This window comes from Urtica dioica, chromosome 8, assembly GCF_054948205.1.
Source record: "Urtica dioica subsp. dioica isolate 48M chromosome 8, U.dioica_male_clone48M_v1_H2, whole genome shotgun sequence".
NCBI classification, from domain to species: domain Eukaryota; kingdom Viridiplantae; phylum Streptophyta; class Magnoliopsida; order Rosales; family Urticaceae; genus Urtica; species Urtica dioica.
This window is the reverse complement of record NC_142763.1, coordinates 28,254,080-28,275,712: the sequence shown is the minus strand read 5'-3', so window position 1 is coordinate 28,275,712 and position 21,633 is coordinate 28,254,080. Positions and strand designations below refer to the sequence as shown.

Below are 21,633 nucleotides of genomic sequence, written 5' to 3'. Positions count from 1 at the left end.
AAATAAATTTATAACAAACGAAATCAATATGATCAAAGTAAAGGGCCTCCTTGCAATTTTTCCTAAAAGTAGAGTGAGAAAAACAAAAACAAAAAACAAAGCCCGATACTATACCGTACGGTCTCGGTTAGTGAGAGAGGAGAGAGAGAGAGAGAGAGAGATTTTAGTGAAGAAAGCTTTAAAGCTCCATTACTGCTAGAGATTATATATTATCTTCTTACATCTCTCTGGCTTCCGCTTTGAATCTCACACACTCGATCGAGCTCTCTGATCGCTCGCGAGAACGACGACGTTTTAGTCCATTTTCCATTTCATTTATTCCCTTTTGCCCTTTTCTTTTTTGGGTACAGTTTTGCTTTCGAGGTGGTCCGCTAGTTGTGTACACTGTACAGAAAAGTAGAAAACAAACCCTCGACTCCGAAAAAAAAAGAAAAAAAAAAAAGCTCAGCCATAAATGGAGTTGTACGGACGAAGCCCGGCGAGAAATGGTTCCAACACCGGCCACCAGCCGGAATGGAGCCCCGAGGGCGGCGAGACCGGGCTCGAAGGTGAGCGTTTCTCAGCCCCGACGCTTTAATCTCATATTTTTTGTTTCTTTCCATTTTTGTGGTTTCGGAGCTAGGGTTTTGAAATGTGGGGGTTTGGTTAGGGTTTTGATGTGGTTTTTGGGGGCGAATTGTAGATACGATGTGGCATTTGGGGCTCACCGGCGGCGAGGCTTACCCGGAGCGGCCTGGGGTTCCGAACTGCGTTTACTACATGCGCACTGGCTACTGCGGCTATGGCGGCCGGTGCCGCTACAACCATCCCCGTGATCGCGCCGCCGTAAAAAACTCTTCTCTTTCACTGCATTTTTGTTCGTCGCTACTTTGTTCTTGAGTGGGAGTTAGGGATTGGTTTAATTAAGCACCCCGGTTGGGTTGTTCGTTATCAATACCATCCTTTTTCCTGTTTGGACTCGCGATGCCTTTAGTGGTGTTTCATCAGCTACTGAATCTTAGCATTGACAATGTGTGTATATGTGTAGGTTTATTTATTTGATTTTTTAGGGTTTGTTTATGTGATCGGCGTAGGTCGCGGCAGCTGTGAGAGCCACCGGGGAGTACCCGGAACGAGTTGGAGAGCCTATATGTCAGGTAAAGGTTTTTTTTGAAATGGACTGTGGTGATGATTAAACGCCAAAGTCTAAGTCAAGTTTCGTATTGTTTTTTCATTTTTTTTTATATATATGATGTTGTGATGTGCAGTACTATTTAAAAACTGGAACCTGTAAATTCGGCGCGTCCTGCAAGTTTCACCATCCGAAACACGGAGGTGGAACTTTGAGCCAAGCTCCACTTAATATTTATGGCTACCCTTTAAGACCGGTTCGTTTCTCTCTCTCGCTCTCTCTTTCTACGTACTATATGTATGTGGGTTCATTAGGAAAATAGCCAACCTAACGTTTGACATTACTAAATAGTCAACGTTCGGTAAATCTTAGGTAAATAGCCACTTTCAGATGTAAATCTTACATAAATAGCCACTTTCATATACCAAACGTTGGCTATTTAGCAATTTCAAACGTTTAAAGTTGGCTATTTTCCTAATTTTCTGTATGTTTATGGACAAGTCTTTGAAAATGGGCATGAAACAGGGTGAGGCAGAGTGCTCCTACTATTTGAAAACGGGGCAGTGCAAATTCGCTACAACGTGTAAATTCCATCATCCTCAACCTGCGGCGGGCACCTCGGTGGCGGCCGCTTCTGCACCTCAGTTTTATCCGCCGGTGCAGTCTCCTTCGCTTCCCATCCACGAACAATTCGCGGCTCCTTCCACGAGCTTGAGGGTCGCGAGGCCTCCGTTGCTACCCGGTTCCTACGTTCAAGGGGCTTATGGTCCCGTGCTTTTCCCTCCCGGAATCGTTCCCATGCCTGGCTGGAACCCTTACTCGGTAACGCTCTCTTTCCGTCTCGGTATTATACAAAGGCCTAAGGTAATAATAAAACGAGTGGGTTTCTAGATATACACGAGCATTGTCATAACAATAATTCGGTCGGTAAGGAGTTATCGTGAAAACTGTATGAGAGATTAGTGTTAGGAAGATCTTCGTGGCGGGAAAGCGCTGACGGTCCTCGAATGTCTTTTTTTTTTTTTTTTTTTTTTTTTGGTGTGTGAAGGCACCTGTGAGCCCGGTAGTGTCTCCCGGTGCTCAGCCGGCGTCTATGTATGGAGTGACTCATCTCTCTACTTCAGCGCCTCAGCCTCCTCTGCGGCCGTTTCCCTCTCTGCCCTCGTCGATCGTCGCGTCGAGTAGTAGTCCGAAGGAACAGGCCTTTCCGGACAGGCCCGGCGAGCCTGAATGTCAGTACTATCTGAGGACCGGGGACTGTAAATTTGGGTCAGCTTGCCGTTATCACCATCCGCGCGATCGAGTTGTGCCAAGGACAAATTGCGTCCTAAGCCCAGTGGGCCTTCCCTTGCGTCCGGTACCCATAAAACTATTTTACTTTCTTTTAAGGGTCATCTGTCCTATACTCGTTCGGCACGTTTTTGTGTGATGTTTAGTATCATATACAGTTTGGTCAGAGTTAAGTTCAAAAGCTGGCACTGGCTAGTAATTGTTTTATTTAATGAAATGATTTTAAGCGTTATCTAGGTTGAGAGAGATCCCTTTAATTTATACATGAGCTGTGAAGTCATTTGGCCAATTGACATTATTCCATAATCTGAGCCTCCAAGTCATATTTTACATCTTGTTCCGATGTTGCAGTTTTCTGAATATCATTTTAGGTTTGTTGGGTTCCTCTGTTTTTTAGATGATTAAACATTACATGTGATGCTCCTTTCTCATTTCAAACTTATCATATAGAAGGCACATTTTATTATCCTCATTTGCTGTTGACAAACGTTGCTCATTTTCTTCTCTCCTTGTCACCTTGTTGATATGTGAAATCGATCGCGCATGACACCTTGTATGTGATTCGTGTTTTCAATCAACAGGGCGTGACACCTTGTACTTTCTACTTGCAAAACGGGCATTGCAAATTCGGGTCCACATGCAAATTTGATCATCCAGTAGGGACTATGAGATACAGCCCATCAGCCTCGTCGCTCATTGATATTCCCGTGGCACCATATCCGGTTGGGTCTCTCTTGGCCACGCTCGCTCCCTCGTCCACCTCATCTGAGCTATCAAAAAAGGAATCTTATTCCGTAAGAGTGCCTATATCCACAGGGAATGCTTCAACTAGTTCAGTTGGTTTGATATTCTCACAGACAGGCTCGGTTTCTCTGAACGATGTTCAACTATCCACTCAAAGTTCCGTCCCCTTGAGCAGTAGCAGAAGTACAAGACAAGGTAGCGAGGTTCGTCGCTCGACCTAATTTAAGATCACTCAAGTCCTCGTGCATTATATTCGCTGTTTATATATTTTTATATATATTATAATATATCTATATATTACAATTGTGCAAAGGTTTTCGCATCTCAAATTCAGGGTCTATTAGAACGATCTATTTTAGCCGACATATGTATACTAGGGGATTCAATTCAGAGAATTTGTGCTAGTATTGTAACCTATGTGCCCACCATCGTTGCTTCTCGAATAAGCTTCAACGGGAAATCCCAGGATGTGTTGTTGCTATTGACGTACAAGTGTAGCTGTGACCGAGAAAGGAAACCATTTGTATCAGGTAAAGCTACTAGTTTCACTCTCCAACTTTAATGCAAGCTTTTATATAAATATATTCTTGTTCAGCTAAGTCTGTTCATTTGTATTCTCTCTTTATGGATGTTTCTGTGAATTAGATCAACAGTTTGGTTCCCAAGTTTCAGAAATGAATTGGAAGTCTGTTTAGTCAAGTCAGTAAAATCTCTGGCCGTAAAAATATATGTCAAGTGTATAAAGCATAACATGTGGGAGAAAGAAAGGCATCAAAAAGCACAACATAATTTTGCAAATAACTTGACTAGTAAACACATTTTATTTTTATTATATTACATAATTGACTAATTTATTTTTGCGGTAAGGCTTGTAGGGTTACAAATTTTTTTTTCTTCTTCTTCTCCGTAGGTGTCGTGAACTGTATGTTGTTTAGTGTGTTAATAAAATGCACAGATGATGTCAATGTCAGTGGGTCTTTTTTTAACTATAAAAGTATGACTAGTTGCTAGTACTACTACTAGCAACTCAATGATGTCTGTCACGTGTGAGTTCAATTTGAATTTTTCTATGATATTTAAGATAGCGACGTGTAGGAATTTATTAATCAGCATAAATAACACGAGAGTCCACACAATCGCGTTACGGAAGTAAAATTAAGCTCATTTTTTTTTTAAACTGAAATTCACTTTTTTGTGTTAGCTCGATTGATCGGTAAAATGATGAAATCGACCAACTGAAAACATTATTTTACTTACATCTTGAACAGTGTTACAGTAAGGTTTCTAACATTAATGGTAACACTATATTTAGTATAATTTCGATCTAATGTTACAACACCAAATTTTACAAATTTTACACACAGAATATTTTAAAATATGTTTTTATATTAAGTTTATTAATTTCATTAGTTAATTATATGTTTACTAATGTAACCATATTTTGTTTCATTATGTGTAACATTTAGTATAAATTAATAATAAATTATTTAAAAATAGAAAAATGGAATTATAATAAGGTGATAAATTAATAACCTTCATTACATAAATAGTACAACATTTTTTTTAAAGGACTGAACAATACACCATTTAAAAACATAAATATAAAAATTACATATTATTAATTAAATTAATTACTATAATAAAAAAAATTAATGTAAAAATAAGCATACGAAATTATTTAAATTGTATTGAAGGAAATAATTTGGATGATGAATAATGCTCTAAATAATTAAAAAATATTATTTAATATTAGATTAACTAAAATATGTATTATAAATTAATTAGATTATAATGATACTTAAACATTTGATATAATTTTGACATCAAATGAACACTGTCACATGTTGCGAATAAATCACACACACAAACGTACGTGTCGCCCAAGTAATATAAATATGGAAGTAATGAGTGTCGAACCCACAACGATTAGAAAATTCAACTAATTACTTAAACTCGTTGCGAATTGATTCCAAGGTAAAGTGATGTGGTTTGAAATGATTAACTAAATTAAATAAAACAAAAGCAAGAATAATAATAATTTTCAATAAAAGAAAAGTATGGGTAACGATTTCACCGGAACTAATTAGGTCGGGAGTTTCGAGTTCGAATCGCAAAAATCTACTTGTATGGATTTTTAATCTCGCTCTATCAAAATTATCCATTAGGCTATCTCGAGTATTCTAGCAAACCTATGTAATTGACAGATTGTTATCCTCTCGGCCTCTAATATTATTAAAACAATTACACTCAATAAACACAAGAGTTCAAATGATTACACAGTTGCCTAGAGTTTTCGACTAACCTAGGTCAATGATGAAGGCATGAATAAAAACACAATTCTTTACTCTCTCTCGAGTAGCTAAACATTCCTAGATGATACTTTTAATGGTGATTAAGTACTAGAAAGCATTAAAACACAATTCATATCAAGCAATCCATAATAATGAAGCAAACTTAGCCTCTAATGTACCCCCAACCATTATCAATCCCGGTTACATCGCAACCCCACAAGAAACCATTTTGTTCATGATCATCGCTAACCATAACAAAATAAGTAAAAGCATTAAAATAAATAATGAAAGTAAAAGATAATTCATATTAATCTAAACGACGTTCAACACTAATTAAAAGAAATAAAATAAATAAAAGAAAGGAAGAAAGAAGAACAAATTGATTTACATTCAAGAGTGAAGAGACTCGTCGGAGTTGTCGATTCCAACGAAGAACATTTTTTTTTTCTCTTTAAAAGCTCTCTAAAATAGTCAAACAATAAATAAAAAAAACTAGAATAAAAGCAAAAATGTATTTTTAGGTTATAAGAGTAGTATATATAAGCTTAGGGGGTGATTTTCGGAGCAATCTGTACCTTTAAATGGGATCCAACTGGGCTGCAGTGCACCACACTAAGGGTCAGCACGGAAAAATTCCGAAAACTTCATCTTTGTAGCGCGCTGATGAACGTTTTCCAGCGCGATATGTTTCCGACTTTCAACCCGGCACGTTGAAAGGTTGACCAGACTTGACTTTCATGTAAATCTTTGTTTTTGCTCTGTTTTGACTCTTGTTTTCTTCTAAATGACTTCCACAACGTTCCGAAGCTCAATTCAGTACCCAAAACTTGCATTTCACTATGAAAACATCAAATAACCTCAAATACACTTGAGAACTCGCTAAATATAGATTTGTATGTATAAAATGCACTCATCATTACACTACTCATTTAGGGTCAAAATTATACCAACTATAGAGTTTTAGAGTTCTTCATTGAAATTGCTCTTGTCCTTTCTGTAGTCTTGCATGTATTACTACTACTATTACTTAACATTTGCTTTTAAAAGTATTTTGTGAAGAATGCTTGGAGCTGTAAAAAACGTTTATGCAAGTTCGAGTAACACAATATTTTGAACTTTTTCCCGTCTCAAATGAGGAAAATTGGCAAGTAGGGCCAATATTGGGGTTTCAGAGACCGGGAATCTAAACTCACTTTTTATTATTATTATTATTATTATTATTATTATTATTATTATTTTTGTAAGAAGCAAGAGCGTTGGGTGATAATTTTTTTTAAGAACTACAAAAAGTAGCACCCCTCTTACAAATTAGGGTACGTGCGTGCTTTTATTAGTGTAATATATATACTTACCTTTATGATTGGTGTTTTACTAGTGAGAAAGATAGATTCACATGGATGCGCCGTTTTATTTATACAAGTTTTTAAATTTATTTGATTTATTTATACATTTATTTTGGAGTGGAGATTATATATTATTAGAGCATTGTATTTCTTTGCCGCTGGACAGGGTTCATAAAATCATAAATTAAAAAAAGCAAATAATAAAGGGCATTGAGGTAAAATATTGTCCTCACAATTTTTGTTAAATATTTCTATGAAGGAAGTGTGTGTTTAGGATTTCATGGTCTGTGATGTACGATTTCGAATTTGAGAGGTTGAAACGAGTGATATAGTTGAAAGGACAACCGTTTAATTTATCTCAAATGAAACTATAAAGTAAAAAAAAATCAAATAAAGCTCTGGAAAGCATTGTAAAATGGCGTTGTTAAGGAATAAAAAAAACATATAATATATTTGAGAGATTAGGTTTTAAAATAATTTACTTGAGAATTTTTTTTTAGAAGTATTTACTTGAGATTATATCCACTTATTTTGGGGTCACTTGAGTTGGACTATAATTTTCTATGACGGAAAACGAGACTATAGCAGATACTTAACGCAAAAATCACTTAAGTGTGCAGTAATGGCTTAAAATAAAATTGACCTTCCTTAAACACGTGGAATATAACTTTATCGAGTTTGCCAACTTTGTTACAAAATAAAAAATTAATTTTTTAGTTCATTACCAGCGTTTCATATCTCATCATCTTCAATTTTTTTTTTCCCCGCTATTTTTATCATTCTTACATTTATACTATATGTAATATGTGTACAACTGAACTAAACTGAACTAATTATATAAACATTTAAGCATAGATTATAAGGAAATCATTTAAACTTCAATAATGAATTTCAATATATTTGAGGATTTAAAACACACCGTCGCACACAAAAGAAGACCTCACATATTTTGACAATTTTCAAATTTTATAACTCAAATGCTATGTTTGTTTGTTATTTTATTTAATTTCATGAATATATTTTTTACACCATTTTCCTTTTATGAAAATTAAAAATAAAGTATTTATGGAAGATTTCAAAACGTCTAACTATTCTAGGAATCACCATTTTCAAATGATTTATTTACATAATTTCTCAAAATTTATACATAGTTATGAATTTAAAAACATTGTTATTTATCTTGCGCTCAAATATGCAAATATGAATTTTACATTTGTTGAAGTTCAGCTCGTCGTCTCCTCAGCTTGTCCTTTCCGCCTGTTAGTCGAGGCTAGCACGACCTCGAAATCACTACCAACATTGAGACTATTATCGGAAGTTGTGTAAAAAATATTTATCCTTCCTCTTTTCTAATGTAGTTAATTGAGAATATCCTCATTTATTCCCCTCTTTTTCTATATATATATATATATATATATATATATATATATATATACTTGTACATTCAATCCAAATATATCAAGTAGAATATTCACAGAATCGAAACTCTCTCTGTTTTCGAATTCTCTCTCTCAAATTCTACAATATTGTAATATGACCAAAGTTTAAAACGTATGAATTTTGATGATTTGATTTGTTAGAAATTTCAGCCATGGATGTAAATTTCAACAAATTTTTTTGGAGGAATTTAAAATGCCAATTTTTGTTCGAAGGAAAAATCAAATTTTGAAAGAAATTGAAAAACAAAGGTATTTTTATTTGGAAATTTCAACGAATTTTATGAAAATTTTCAGTCGTTTTTGAAAAGAAACAACTATTCTTTTAATTTTTTTTTCCTTTGGCCACACAGATAATGCCAAAGTCTACAATTCTAGGTTCATGATCAAGCCGATATGAGTGAATTATTAATAGTAGTGAGAAAGTAAAGTCACATCACATCTTGTTAAAATTAGCTTATGCCCAGGCAAAGCAAAGGATCGGCGCTGAATACCTACTTTCAGGGCTTGCTCAAAATGCATATCTGGGTCCATAAAATAAAAACTTTCAAGAAATGATGATACATTATTCCAAAATGGTCATCATTGACAAAGCGAAAACTTTGAAGCAAAAAAGTTAGGTAATTCAAAACACGCCACTCCATTTTCCTAAAAAAAAAATAAAAAAAAGAAACACGCTTCCGGCCATGTTAATGCTTCTGAATATACAAACAAAATTGAACATATTTCAATGTTAAGCACATTTCTTTAAAAAAAAAATGTTAAGCACATTTAAATTTTAAATGGTTTTGTGTGTGTGTGTGTGTGTGTGTGTGTGTTTTCTATTACTAAATTAGATGTTGAACTCTGAAACATATTATACGTTCCGTGCTAACACTATTTTATTGTGAGTTTACATCATGCGATTTTTGCACCAAAATTTTGCACCTTTTTAGTTTAATTAATTTAATTATCTAAGAATTATACATTTAATAAAAAATATATACGATTTAATTATTTAATATGAATTAGTTAGATTATAATAATAACTAAGTATGTAATGTAATTTTTACACCGATATCAAATTTCGTGTAATAAATACACAAAATACACATACTATTAATTATTTTAGAATTCTTGATTGGAAGTGGTCTATGACTCATTATCTATCGCCATACTCGTAAATGACTCTCATTAAAAGCTTGATTGGTATTTTTGTTAAACATAGACAACGAACATGTTGTTGATGGTCATTTCATTTGACTTTATTTAATGGCTGAGCTGTAAATTTGCGGTGACGTGAGACATTCAATGCTTTCAATGTTTGTTTTGCCTAGAAGAATTATAGCTCTAATCCTCGTACTAGAGTCAAGTAAAATCTTTTAATTTTATTGGTCAAGTAAATAATTTTTTTTTTTTTCATGTATAGTAAACATTTAGTTTAAGTTGCGTTTGGTATTATTAATATCTATATACCATTACTTTGTATATATGTATCCGGCGATCCAAAGATGTACATACCGATTTCTTTGCACTGCAAAATGTTTGTTTAGGGCTAAGTTGTCGGATTATGTCGTCGTGGTAAGTATTTTTGAGTACTCCATATAAAAACAAAATTAAAAACTATTTTAGAATAAATATTCTGTAAATTGTTATACAAGTGATATTGTAGTTCATTTATTCTGTTCTTTTCTTTTTTTAATCGCAAAAGTGGTCATCGAATTATTTATTTTATAACATTTTAGTTATTTTTTACTCGGAAAGTTAATTAAAATTTAAACATAAAACTTTTAGTTTACAAATTCAAAATACTTAGATCTCTCTCTCTCTCTCAATTATTTATATGATTGTGAAAATTTTGTTAAGCTTCTATGAAAATTATAAAGTGTTTATCATATACAATTTTGAGCAAGGGAACGAGATCAACCCATCAAAGTTTGTTGGCTCGCGAACATGCGTACGATCTCATGCTTCTTAGGAAGACGGGTCTCTATCGATTGGCTGGGCCTATTTAGAGAGATAAAATTTGGCGCTTTTTTTTTTTTTTTTTAAAAGAAAAACGCACCGAACCGAGTACAAGAGAATAACATTTTAGTACAAGACACACATGTAACTAAGTAAAAAAGAAACTAACATTAAATATATGTAATCGTTCATTTTGTGCATGTTTTAGACAAAATGGAAGATCAAATAATGCATCTTAAATCGAGCACACATAAATGTTATCCTTTAGCCTATATAGATCAAAATCTAACTGGAAAACCCAAACCGAAGCGAAAATGACAGTTAATCCGTCGACTTCTATCGAGATCAAACTAATAAATATCCAACAAAATACCATGTTCACGAGCAACATAGGAATGAAAATACAGACCCGACAAAAAAAAAAAACACGAAATTAAAGACAAATCCCAACGAAAAAAGGTAGTTCTAATCCACGCCAAGGCGGTCGCCGCCCAGCTTCGGGTCTTTGACACTTCTCATTGAGGAGAAATGCTCCATCCACGTAAAACATGCCACCCTTTGGAAACCCGAGGTCTCGTCTCTTTTATAGGCTTTTAGATTGATTAATTCTCTGCTCCGAAGCTTGCAATTTTATTTTAGACAACATTTTAGAAGAAATGAAGTGGTTGAAATTGTCTGTCCATCGCTCGGACACGTCCAAGTGCTCATATATAGACAGAAATCACTGTGTCAACGCATATATCCGAATTACTGGATTGATTCTCCAGAATGGTCGTTGTGTAATATATATTGTAAAAAGAAAAATATGAAGTTGTGTGTTTTGAATTGACTAGTAAATTAAATCCTTTTACATTAGTTAATCTCTCATTTTGATAGAAATTCCATTTGGAGCAGAACCTGGCAGAGAAGTGGACTCTTGAGAGGGCACTCAATTCCTTCTCTCCTGGAATTTTGGACTGGAGTGATGAATTGTCACATACACGATTTGGTGATAAAAAAAAGAAGAGAGAGAAAAAGAAAGGGAAAAATAGATAAGAAAGAAAAAGTTTTCATTTTCTCTTTAGTATTTTTTTGGCAGCAGAGCTGTTGCTATTGATTGAGGCATATACCTAAAGGGCCAGGGATACCCAACTTTTGAAAGGCTAAAAGCTAGTTAATTAAAGAAAATATTAAACTAAGCCATAAATCATTACCCTCTAATCAACAAATGACAATTAAAAGAGAGTAGTGAATGGGGACATCATTACCACCTTATCAGGCTATCGAATGACATGATTAGTCCAAACAGTTCATTCACACTATCCTAATTATCAACTGTAGATACTATGTATCAAAAGTTGTTTAGGTATGAAACGTGACCAATATATGGTTGGTTGGTATCCAGAACAAAAATACTGATACGGGTATTTATACTAAAATTATGATTTTAGAAAAATTAGTCGAACTAAACCACTTGAAACGTTGAAATTATAATCTAGTCAACGTTTCGTCCAAATTTTCACTCTAACAAAAAATGATGACATGTCTTAATTATGTAAGATGTTAATTACTATAATATCATCTACTAGAATTTGGCTTTAAAAACTTGTAGCCCACGTTTGCTCATTCAAAATTTTCGAAGTTAATACACGTGTATATATTTCGAATTTTAAAAAAAATTCTATATTTGTCAAAGTTGGTTTGAGCGTTTATTTCTTTAATGAACATTATAGCCGTGTAAGCAAATACAGTGTAAATGTTTGTAAATTTTTGTTAATCTCCGCTGCTTTGTTAATTTATATTAATTATGGTAAATTTACATATGTGCAGGTAGAGCCGATCAATGCCCACCAGTTTGAAGTTGTTGATGGTGTTATCAATTGATATTTCTTTCCTTTCCTTTAATACGGTGTTATTCACAAACCGATCAAATTTTCAATACGCATTTATTTGGTTGACTTCTACAATCAATTAATATTTCTTTCCTTTCTTATTACATTAACAAATATCCTTTTATGTATTCAAATTAACCAAATTTCAGTCACGTGTAGATTAGAATTCCCTCAAACGTGGACTAATGTTTTCTTCAATTAAATTTGATCACAAGGGTATATTAGGTAATTCATAGCTGTAAATTTCAGTAAATGACTAGATTAAAAAATTTACCAAACGTGGGCTAGAAACCAAAAACTACGTTTCAAAATGGCTACGTTGCTAGTTTGCCCATGATTTTATTGATATATTGACTACAGATGAATATATCGATAAGTATCCAATAACAATATCAATACCGACTACTGATGATATTGATGATATATCGACTACCGATCAATATATCGACAATTTTTTTATAACAAAATATAATTTTAAAAAAATCCAAAATATATATGTCTTAAGATCTAAAATATAAAATAAATATTTATTTATTATTATGATAAAATAGCTCTCAAATGCTACCTATACAAGACAATAAATAAACATAAAATACATATTACAAATCATAAAATAGTATCAAAGGATACCAATTTTTAATATAAACTCAAATTTTATTGATTTTTATTTACATATAATGAATTAATGATATAATTTATAATATATTTTTAAAAATTACTAAAATAAAATTATGATAATTATATGTATATATATATATATATATATATATATATATATTCAAATGTTTCATTTTTTCTTTTACATACGAAAATTAAAATTATGCTAATTATATATATATATATATATATATATATATATATAATTTAAAAGCTTGACTTTTTATTGTACATATAAATATATACATATAAATAGGTTATATATGTTATAAAATATAAATAAAAATTGATAATATTAAGTAAAATCAATAAGAAAAAGATATAAAGAATAAAGAATAAAAAATTAAAAAAAATAAAGAAAACAATAAAATAAAAAACAAATAATGAATTGTTTATTTTATTTCATTAAAAAAAATCAAATTCGGACGAAATTTTGTCGATATATTGAGTTTTTTAATTACTAAAAGATATCGATATATTATCGACTTTTTAACGATATTTATAAAATGATAACGGTTATAGCTTATATTTTTTCAAGACCTCATCAGTACCGATATTTTGATCTTTGGCGATGACTTTTGGTGTATAATATATAGGCTGTTTAATTCCTATAAAAATAACAATTAATTACTAGATTTCCCCTTCAGTACGTATGACAGGTATTTGTGACCAGTGATTGTTTTTGTTAATGGCTAAAATTCTACAACACAATGAGATCACTGTTGGCCAAGCACATAGGATCAAACGGTTTAAATGAACCACAATTTGCAATAGAACTAAAGATTAACCACTAAATCTTTTTTTTTTTAGAGTGAAACATCTATCTCCAACTCCTCCAACGTAATCACACTTTACGGTCAACCTTTACAATATTCCAGCATTTTATTCCAACTGACGATTGAGTCTTCAATGTGATGGTTTTCCACCATCAACATTTACATTTGTGATATGTACCAATTTGTACTTCGTTTAGAATTTTGTTCATTTTTCAAAATGTGAACAATGTATGAAATACCACTCATACTAATTGATATAGCCCTGAATATAATATATATAATTTTCAAAATTTATTTCTAGACTTAAAAACTAACAAAATATCATGACTAAATCTCATATGTCCAAAATATATCAAATTACACTTTTATTCCATTTTCGTACAAAAATACCCCTCTACACAACTTCCTCAAAAAAAAAAAAAAATCACACTTCTCCAATTAATGATTCTCGAATCTAACATGCGCGCAAAACTCATTTGAAAAAAATCAATTTTTTTTTTCATTTTTAACTATAGGAAAATATCAACAGTATCTCATGTGTTTAATATTCGAAATGAGCGATTTATCCCTCAATATTCAGAAATATCAGACATCTCCATTCATTTTAATATATAAATGACACATATCTCCCCTAAAAATATGTTATATCGCAAATAACACCCTTTCGTTTATTTTTACAAAAAAAAAGGAAATTGAACTTCCAAAAATTCTCTTAATAAAATAAATATTTATTAAAGAAAAAAAATCAAAACCTCTCTTTATAAAAAAAAACATTGACTTTTATAAAGAAAGACATTGATTTCATATTTTTTACATATATAAAATAGAAAATAAAGAATTATTTCATTAAGGGGTATTTTGGGAAGTTCAATTTTTTTTTTTTTTTTGTAAAAAAGAAATGAAAAAGGGTGGTATTTGCGATATAACATTTTTTTAGGGGAAGTACGTGTCATATATATTAAACTGAAGGGAGATGTCTGATATTTCTGGAAACTGAGGGAATAAATCACGTATTTTGATTAAAAACATGGGATAATGTTGATATTTTTCCTTAAATATATCAATTAAAAAATGACGAATTTCATCGCCAACCATCGTAAATTTTTCCAATTCATCGCAAAACGTCGCTAACCATCGCAAAAAAATTGAAGTATATCCCATCAACCTATTATTTGTTGGAAATCAACAAGCAAAAAAATATAATATATACATGACTAAACCGCAAAAACTTGAATAAATATGATTTAAGTATCAATGCTTTGATGAGACTGTGCAAACTATCGTGATTTAATTAAGAACTTTTTATCATTAAAAATTTAAAACAACAGGTTTGTGGCAGGACGTAACTGTATTGTTGAGTTGTGGAGCCTAATTCATCGGCAATGATTAAGAAGACCTTCTAACGATTATGTGCGGATCGACTTGTTGGTCGATGGTATTTTGGAAATTTTAGGTATGTATTCGTTAACCCTAGTTTACTCATAAGATACTCTATGCGCCGATGTTATATTTGTAGAGCGAGTGAGAATGTAAACACAACTTTCGATTTGGGTACGTAGTCAATCAAATTTACAATGACAAAATGGATGTCGCGCGTTTTTGCGTGGAGAGTGAACCATTATAAATCTCTGTGTTATTTTTATTATTTGTGATTTAATTATATTTTGATTAAGTCGGATTTGGAGCTCAATTTTTAATATGTTTAAGTATAACAAATTTAAGATTGAGAAAATATCATTGGTATCTCATCTGTTTAACCGAAATGTACGATTTATACCCTCAATTTATAGAAATATTGGACATATCAACAATAACCCCTCTGAAATACATTTATATTTTAAATTTTCCTATATACTGGTAGTCGTTGAGCCCGTAATGAGCTGGTCTATACTCTCTCTCTCTCTCTTTTTTTTTTTTACTCACAAATAATAAGAGTTTCAATGCATATCCTGAATTAGTTTTTAAGATGGAACCACTGATACTTCACATAGTATGTCATACTCACAAAATCCAAACCAATATTTGATATAGTATTTAGATTCGGCTAGAATTTAGTGAGCTCAAGGGACGGACACGTTAGAAATCACACATTATAAAATAATGCTAACTAATTAAGTTTGAGATAGCCATGATATTTCAGTTGCCATTCACAGTCATGTATATACATTATTAACATATAAATGGTTAGAGCTAAAACCAAGTTGAACCCTAATACACATATCGCACAAACTATAAATATTTATATGAGAGAAGCTGTCTAAGTAATCAACATACATATAGACCTCAGATGAGAGGTCAAGAAGAATATGATAATCACATATAATATTTGGGTTAATTAAGTGGATTATAACCACCCAGATCAAATTACTCATAACTCATGAGTGCTAACTTCTAGGTGGTCCATGATCAATACACTTCATCACAACCTACAGACTCACTCTTATTTTCTTTTCCCCTAAGAAATGACATGATTTAAATCTAAATGAGCTTTGCATGACAAAAAAAAAAAACCCTAAATAAGAAGTAGAGGAATTATTTCCAAACAAGCAACACCTATTATTGACTGTTGTTTTAATTCATTTATCGCGGCCATTATATACCGTTAATTGACCTTTATTTAATAAGCAAACCGTAGATTACTGAGGACTTCCTAATTATATTTTATTCCTTAATAGAACGCGCATGATTATCAATTAGGAGTGGCACTAATAAGCACGGTGGCCTACAAAAGCCCCGAAATCATGTCACCCAGGGGAAACACGCCTTTTATCATCATCTAAATTAATTTAACTTATTGGCTATCTTTTACATGGCAATAAGTAATACATTTAGCCTATTTTATCACAAGTCATTACTTTGTTTATTTTTGTTTTATTTATTCGTGGAAAGTCTACAATTTGTGATCACTAAGATGCTTATTAATGACCCTGGAGGTGACACAGAAAAGGGGGCTATCTATTAAAAATATCTATATATTATTACCCCAAGTTTCATCACTAAGCTAGCGAGACCTTTAATTATTGAAACCTGTCCCCAATAAATAAATGTCTTTATTCTCAGCAAAGAAAGAACAAAAAAAAAAAAAAAAAGAAAAGAAATATATCCTCCAAAATTTTAAATTCATATGCTGTGGTTCTCATTATATCATGTAATCCAACTCACCCTACTAAACCCCACTTTTGGCGGGCTTTACACATAAATGTTTGCTTAAATCAATTTTTTAAAGCTAATCTTTTTTGCCGGTAGCTTTCACTACCCATGATGGCACACCCCAAAAGCACAGCAAACCTTCAGGAATTCCTGCTATATTTTCCCTTCAATTTAAGATAAAAATAAAAGTTTTAAATGAAATGAATAAAGTCACCTCCCTTGTGTTACCTTTCACCGAAAATTGTTGGGATTGCAATGCAATTTTCTCTTGACTTTATAAGATCAGCCATTATTAGTACACATTATAAACAAATACACCACATACTAGTAAAGTGCTTGTCACCAAAGTCCATCACAAAAGAAACACATTCTCTTCTTCTTCTTCTTCTTCTTCTTCTTCTTCTTTTTATTGCATGAATTTTACATTGATTCATGTGTGACTTTCTCTTTCCTCAGAAACCACATGTACTCTGGTTCTATAACTGATGAAGTGATCAGAATTCTGGTGTTTGTTTTTGTTGTGTGACAGTTATGTGATTCAACTGCCAATTTTGATCATTGGAGGTCAGAGAGTTCTTCTGAGAGTCTCTCGCTCAATAAGTCTACTAAAAAAAAAAGAATAATAAAAATTAAATTATGGGAGTTGTTGGAGAATTGAAGCCAAGCATTTCAGGGAAAAGGTCTTTTCGTCCTAGTTCAAGCATAAGGCACGCCACGGAATGGTAATCACTCGATATCTAATTATAATCTTCTCTGCAAGTTAATTTCAGTCCTTAAATTACTCTTTCATTTACGTTATATTTGTTTTATTTTATTGAGGTCGTTTGAGACATTTCTACACACTACATGTGCAAAAACATCACAAAATAGTTATATTTACCACACATGTTAGTTAATAATTGAAGTTCCAATTTTTTTAATGGAATTAGTTATTTGAGTATGGTAATTAAGGTTTATATTTTTACTATGTTAAATTCGTTAAAAAAAACATTTGGCAAGTGAAGGAGTCACAAGTGATGATATCAAGATGACCCACCGATTCATTCGGAATATTTTTGCATGCATTTGATTTGGGAGGTTGAGTTGTCACAATCTAGAGTCTCTAACCAGAAGAGAAACTATATATGACATATTTTGATCCATAAGATACCATTTTTGTCAATTAATTGTCCCACGAGCCTTGAAATTTCCAGATAGGTCCCTGAGAGAGAGAGAGAGAGAGAGAGAGAGAGAGAGAGAGAGAGTATTAAATAATGGAGTAAATTTTTTAGACCCCACGCTTACGAGTGACCCTTTTTGACTCAGCGAGATCCAACACAAAAACGACATGGCCACGGGACTATAGCTTAGGCATAAATGTTTTCATATCCCATGTTGGCGCTTTCAAGCTTTTTCTATTTCTTGGTGTCTACGAAAACAACAATTTAAGGGCATGCCCATAAATTAGTGATACTATTATTGATAGTGTGTGTGTGTTTTTTTTACCCATTAAATACCAAACAAAAAACAGTACGGACGAGTAGTACTATAGTCACCCAATAGCCTCATATTTTGAATCTGAGTGAGATGATGATACACAACAATCAGAATTCTTAAATCCATAAATGGACCCATATAATTCCAAGTTGGCATTCTATGCAGATATATGAATGAATTTGGTATTGAACCCAGCTGTGCAATCTTGCGAATATATTTGTTTTCCTTGCTATGCTACTAAATAATTTTATATACATTTTTTTTCGAGCCATCCTTATTTCTTCTCCAGTCCACTTATTATACAATTATTGATTAAGTTGGGTCACCCAAGTCAAATCATACAATAAAACTAGAATCATACATATACAGTGACCATTAAGTTTGGAGTTTCTCTTGAATGTAAAGAGGCTCACACACACTTGATGCAAAAAAGTAAATATAAAAAGGAAAATAAAGAGACTGTGTAATGAATATAAGCCTGTTGTTAGAAGCGGAAAATTAACCGGAGCGAGGCCTCTCCGATTAACATGTAATAACATTATCAATCAATTAATTAATCAATATTGTATAAGTAATGATATTTGTCTCTCTGCAATGCCCGCAGGCCAATCTCCGATGTCTCGAGCGATCTCGGCGTCGAAGTCGGAACCTCGAGCTTTTCTCTTCACAAGGTACTGTAATCCGAATAAATTTCACGTCCACCTCTTCTGTCTGTACATTGCTTGATTCTTTTTCAACTTTAATTTTTTTTTTATTTTAAAAAATATATTTAGTTCCCTCTGGTTTCTCGGAGCGGAAGGATAAGAAAGCTTGTGTTGGAAGGCAAGGACAAGGCGTCGAGGATCGCCCTGGGCTCGGTCCCCGGCGGAGCCGAGGCGTTCGAGCTCGCGGCGAAGTTCTGCTACGGCGTCCCGGTGGAGATCACGGTGGCCAACGTGGCGGCGCTGCTCTGCGCCGCCCACTTCCTCGAGATGACCGAGGACTTCGCCGAGAAGAATCTCCATTCCCGCGCCGAGGCCTTCCTCCGAGACTCCGTCCTTCCAAGCATTTCGAGCTCCATCGCCGTCCTCCACCGCTGCGAGCCCCTCCTCCCGGCGGCCGAGGAGACCGGACTCGTTTCCAGACTCGTCAACGCCGTGGCCGCCAATGCCTGCAAGGAGCAGCTCGCGTCCGGCCTCCTCCGCCTCGACCCCAACTTTCCGGCGGCGGCGGCGCCGGAGACGGCCGCCACGCCGCCGGACTGGTGGGGGAAGTCGCTGGCGGGGCTGGGCCTCGAGTTTTTCCGGCGGGTGGTGTCGGCGGTGAAGACGAAAGGGCTGCGGCAGGACATCATCAGCAGGATCTTGGTGCACTACGCGCGGAGCTCGCTCCACGGCGGCCTCGCCGGAGGAGGAGCTCCGGCGGTGGAGGCGATGGCGGGGCTTCTGCCGAGCCAGTCGAGGAAGAGCGCCGTCCCGATGGCGTTCCTGTCGAGCCTGCTCAAGGCGGCGGTGGCGGCGGCGGCCTCCGCTGGGTGCCGGGCCGAGCTGGAGCGCCGGATCGGGCTCCAGCTCGACCAGGCCATCCTCGAGGACATCCTGATTCCGGCCCCGGGTTCCCCTGGGACCGGGATCTACGACACCGACGCGGTGGTCAGGATATTTTCGGTGTTCCTTAACCTGGAGGACGAGGACGAGGACGGGGACGGGGACGGGGACGAGTGCCTTATGAGGGGCTTGGATGGGGAGATGATGGGGTGCGATTTCGATAGCCCCGCCGGCTCCCCCAAGCAGAGCTCCATATTGAAGGTTTCGAAGCTGCTCGATAATTATCTGGCTGAGGTGGCGTTGGACTCGAACCTTTCGCCCGGGAAGTTCATAGCATTGGCCGAGTTGCTTCCCGACCACGCCCGGCTTGTCAGCGACGGGTTGTATCGAGCCGTTGATATCTTTCTTAAAGTAAGAACACCTTTTCTATATTTTTTATTTTTGTCATTAACTAGAACTCATCTTCTTCTTATTAAGAGAGGACACCACTAAAATTATAAGAATTTAGGATAAAAATTACAATTTTCCAAAGTTTATGAGGGCAATTTGACCCCTCTTTCCCCATATAGCACCCGCCCTTGGGCACAGGTGCGTGGATCTCTCCTCTTAAATGATATGCTATAGGAACCCGGATCTTCTGTCCCTTATTAGTGTCTTTTTTGGTGTCCTTCCAATCAAATTAAGTCACGTCACTATTTCACTTAATTATTAATTTATATATTATTTAAAAATAAATTAGTTTATTTTGATTAAAGTGACACCAAACGAGACACCAAAATGGGACAGAGGATCTGGATTCATGCAATAGGTGGTATTAGCAGATGATAATGCACGCGTTATTATTTCAAGTTTTCGTGTTTTCTCTGATAAATAACGCGTTCCAAATATGTCGAATTTATTTAAACCGAAGCTCCGTGAATTCAACGACAGGTACACCAGAGCATAAAGGAGGCGGAGCGGTACAGGCTATGCAAGACGATAGAGTGCCAGAAGCTGTCGCAGGAAGGGTGCAGCCACGCGGCCCAGAACGAGCGGCTGCCGGTGCAGATGGCGGTGCAGGTGCTGTACTTCGAGCAGATGCGGCTGAGGAACGCGATGAACGGGCACAACCCGTTCTTGTTCGCGCCCCACCGGACGGGGAGCGGGGCCGGCAGCGGGGCCATCTCCCCCCGCGACAACTACGCCTCCGTGCGGCGCGAGAACCGCGAGCTCAAGCTCGAGGTGGCGCGCATGCGCATGCGCCTCACCGACCTCGAGAAGGACCACGTGTCCATGAAGCAGGGCCTCGTCCGCTCCCGCCCCGCCGCCCGCCTCTTCCGCTCCTTCGCTAAGAAGCTCAACTCCCTCTTTAGGAGGGGAGGAGCCGGTGGGAATTCTAATAACAAGGCCGCCTCCTCCGAATCCCGCTTCGCCTTCCATAAGAGACGCCGTCATTCCGTTTCCTGACTTTGTCAAACTCTATCAATTGTATAGTTAGTTTCTATATCATCTGCGTCTTCTTTTTTCAATCAAAATCTAATCCAACCCTTTAACAATCAATTTATATATATACACACACAAGTCTTTAATGCTATTGATTTGCCAACTTTGGTCCATTTAATGCAATTGTGGGGGCAAGGATGCCCTTCAGTGAAATTGACAACCAACCAATGTGTGACTGGTACAAGAAGTCCACTGATCATATTTTTTTTTCATCAAGAAATTATCATTATTTCTAATAGGCTACTATATATGGAGCAAAAGTGCTGAGGAATATTGAAATTCTACAAAGTACTTCAACATCACTAGATTGACTAGATTAGCTAATATGAAATCGTCGAAGATTGTCGAGACTTAAAACACATGACTAAATTTACTCGAGATTCACATATGCATCTTTTTCTCGCAATCGGAGATAAACTATTACTAATCGGATGGATAAATTCTTTTATAATCATAGATGACACCGATATGAATAGTCACCCAAACAACAATTAACAATATAATGACTTTTAACTTCCAATTATAAGAGGACCACC

At 35.0% G+C, this 21,633-nt stretch overlaps 2 protein-coding genes across 3 annotated transcripts; both read left to right on the top strand.

The window, feature by feature from the left end:
• Positions 1 to 151: 151 nt before the first annotated feature.
• Positions 152 to 3,844, top strand: LOC149388886 (Zinc finger C-x8-C-x5-C-x3-H type family protein). Its single transcript, XM_089623796.1, has 7 exons — positions 152 to 548; positions 683 to 825; positions 1,074 to 1,136; positions 1,248 to 1,367; positions 1,637 to 1,933; positions 2,160 to 2,468; positions 2,983 to 3,844. The coding sequence occupies exons 1-7, from the start codon at positions 455 to 457 to the stop codon at positions 3,364 to 3,366; spliced, it is 1,410 nt and encodes a 469-aa protein (XP_089479922.1). The 5' UTR covers positions 152 to 454; the 3' UTR covers positions 3,367 to 3,844.
• Positions 3,845 to 16,851: 13,007 nt separating this feature from the next.
• Positions 16,852 to 21,186, top strand: LOC149388885 (BTB/POZ domain-containing protein At1g03010-like). Of its 2 annotated transcripts, none has more exons than XM_089623964.1 (4): positions 16,852 to 17,335; positions 18,694 to 18,760; positions 18,863 to 20,026; positions 20,546 to 21,186. In XM_089623964.1, exons 1-4 carry the CDS (start codon positions 17,250 to 17,252, stop codon positions 21,059 to 21,061), a joined length of 1,833 nt encoding a protein of 610 aa, XP_089480090.1. In that variant the 5' UTR covers positions 16,852 to 17,249; the 3' UTR covers positions 21,062 to 21,186. The 2 variants fall into 2 exon arrangements, with proteins under 2 accessions (XP_089480090.1, XP_089480091.1); XM_089623965.1 differs by lacking the exon at positions 16,852 to 17,335 and adding an exon at positions 17,468 to 18,618.
• The last annotated feature ends 447 nt before the right edge of the window (positions 21,187 to 21,633 follow it).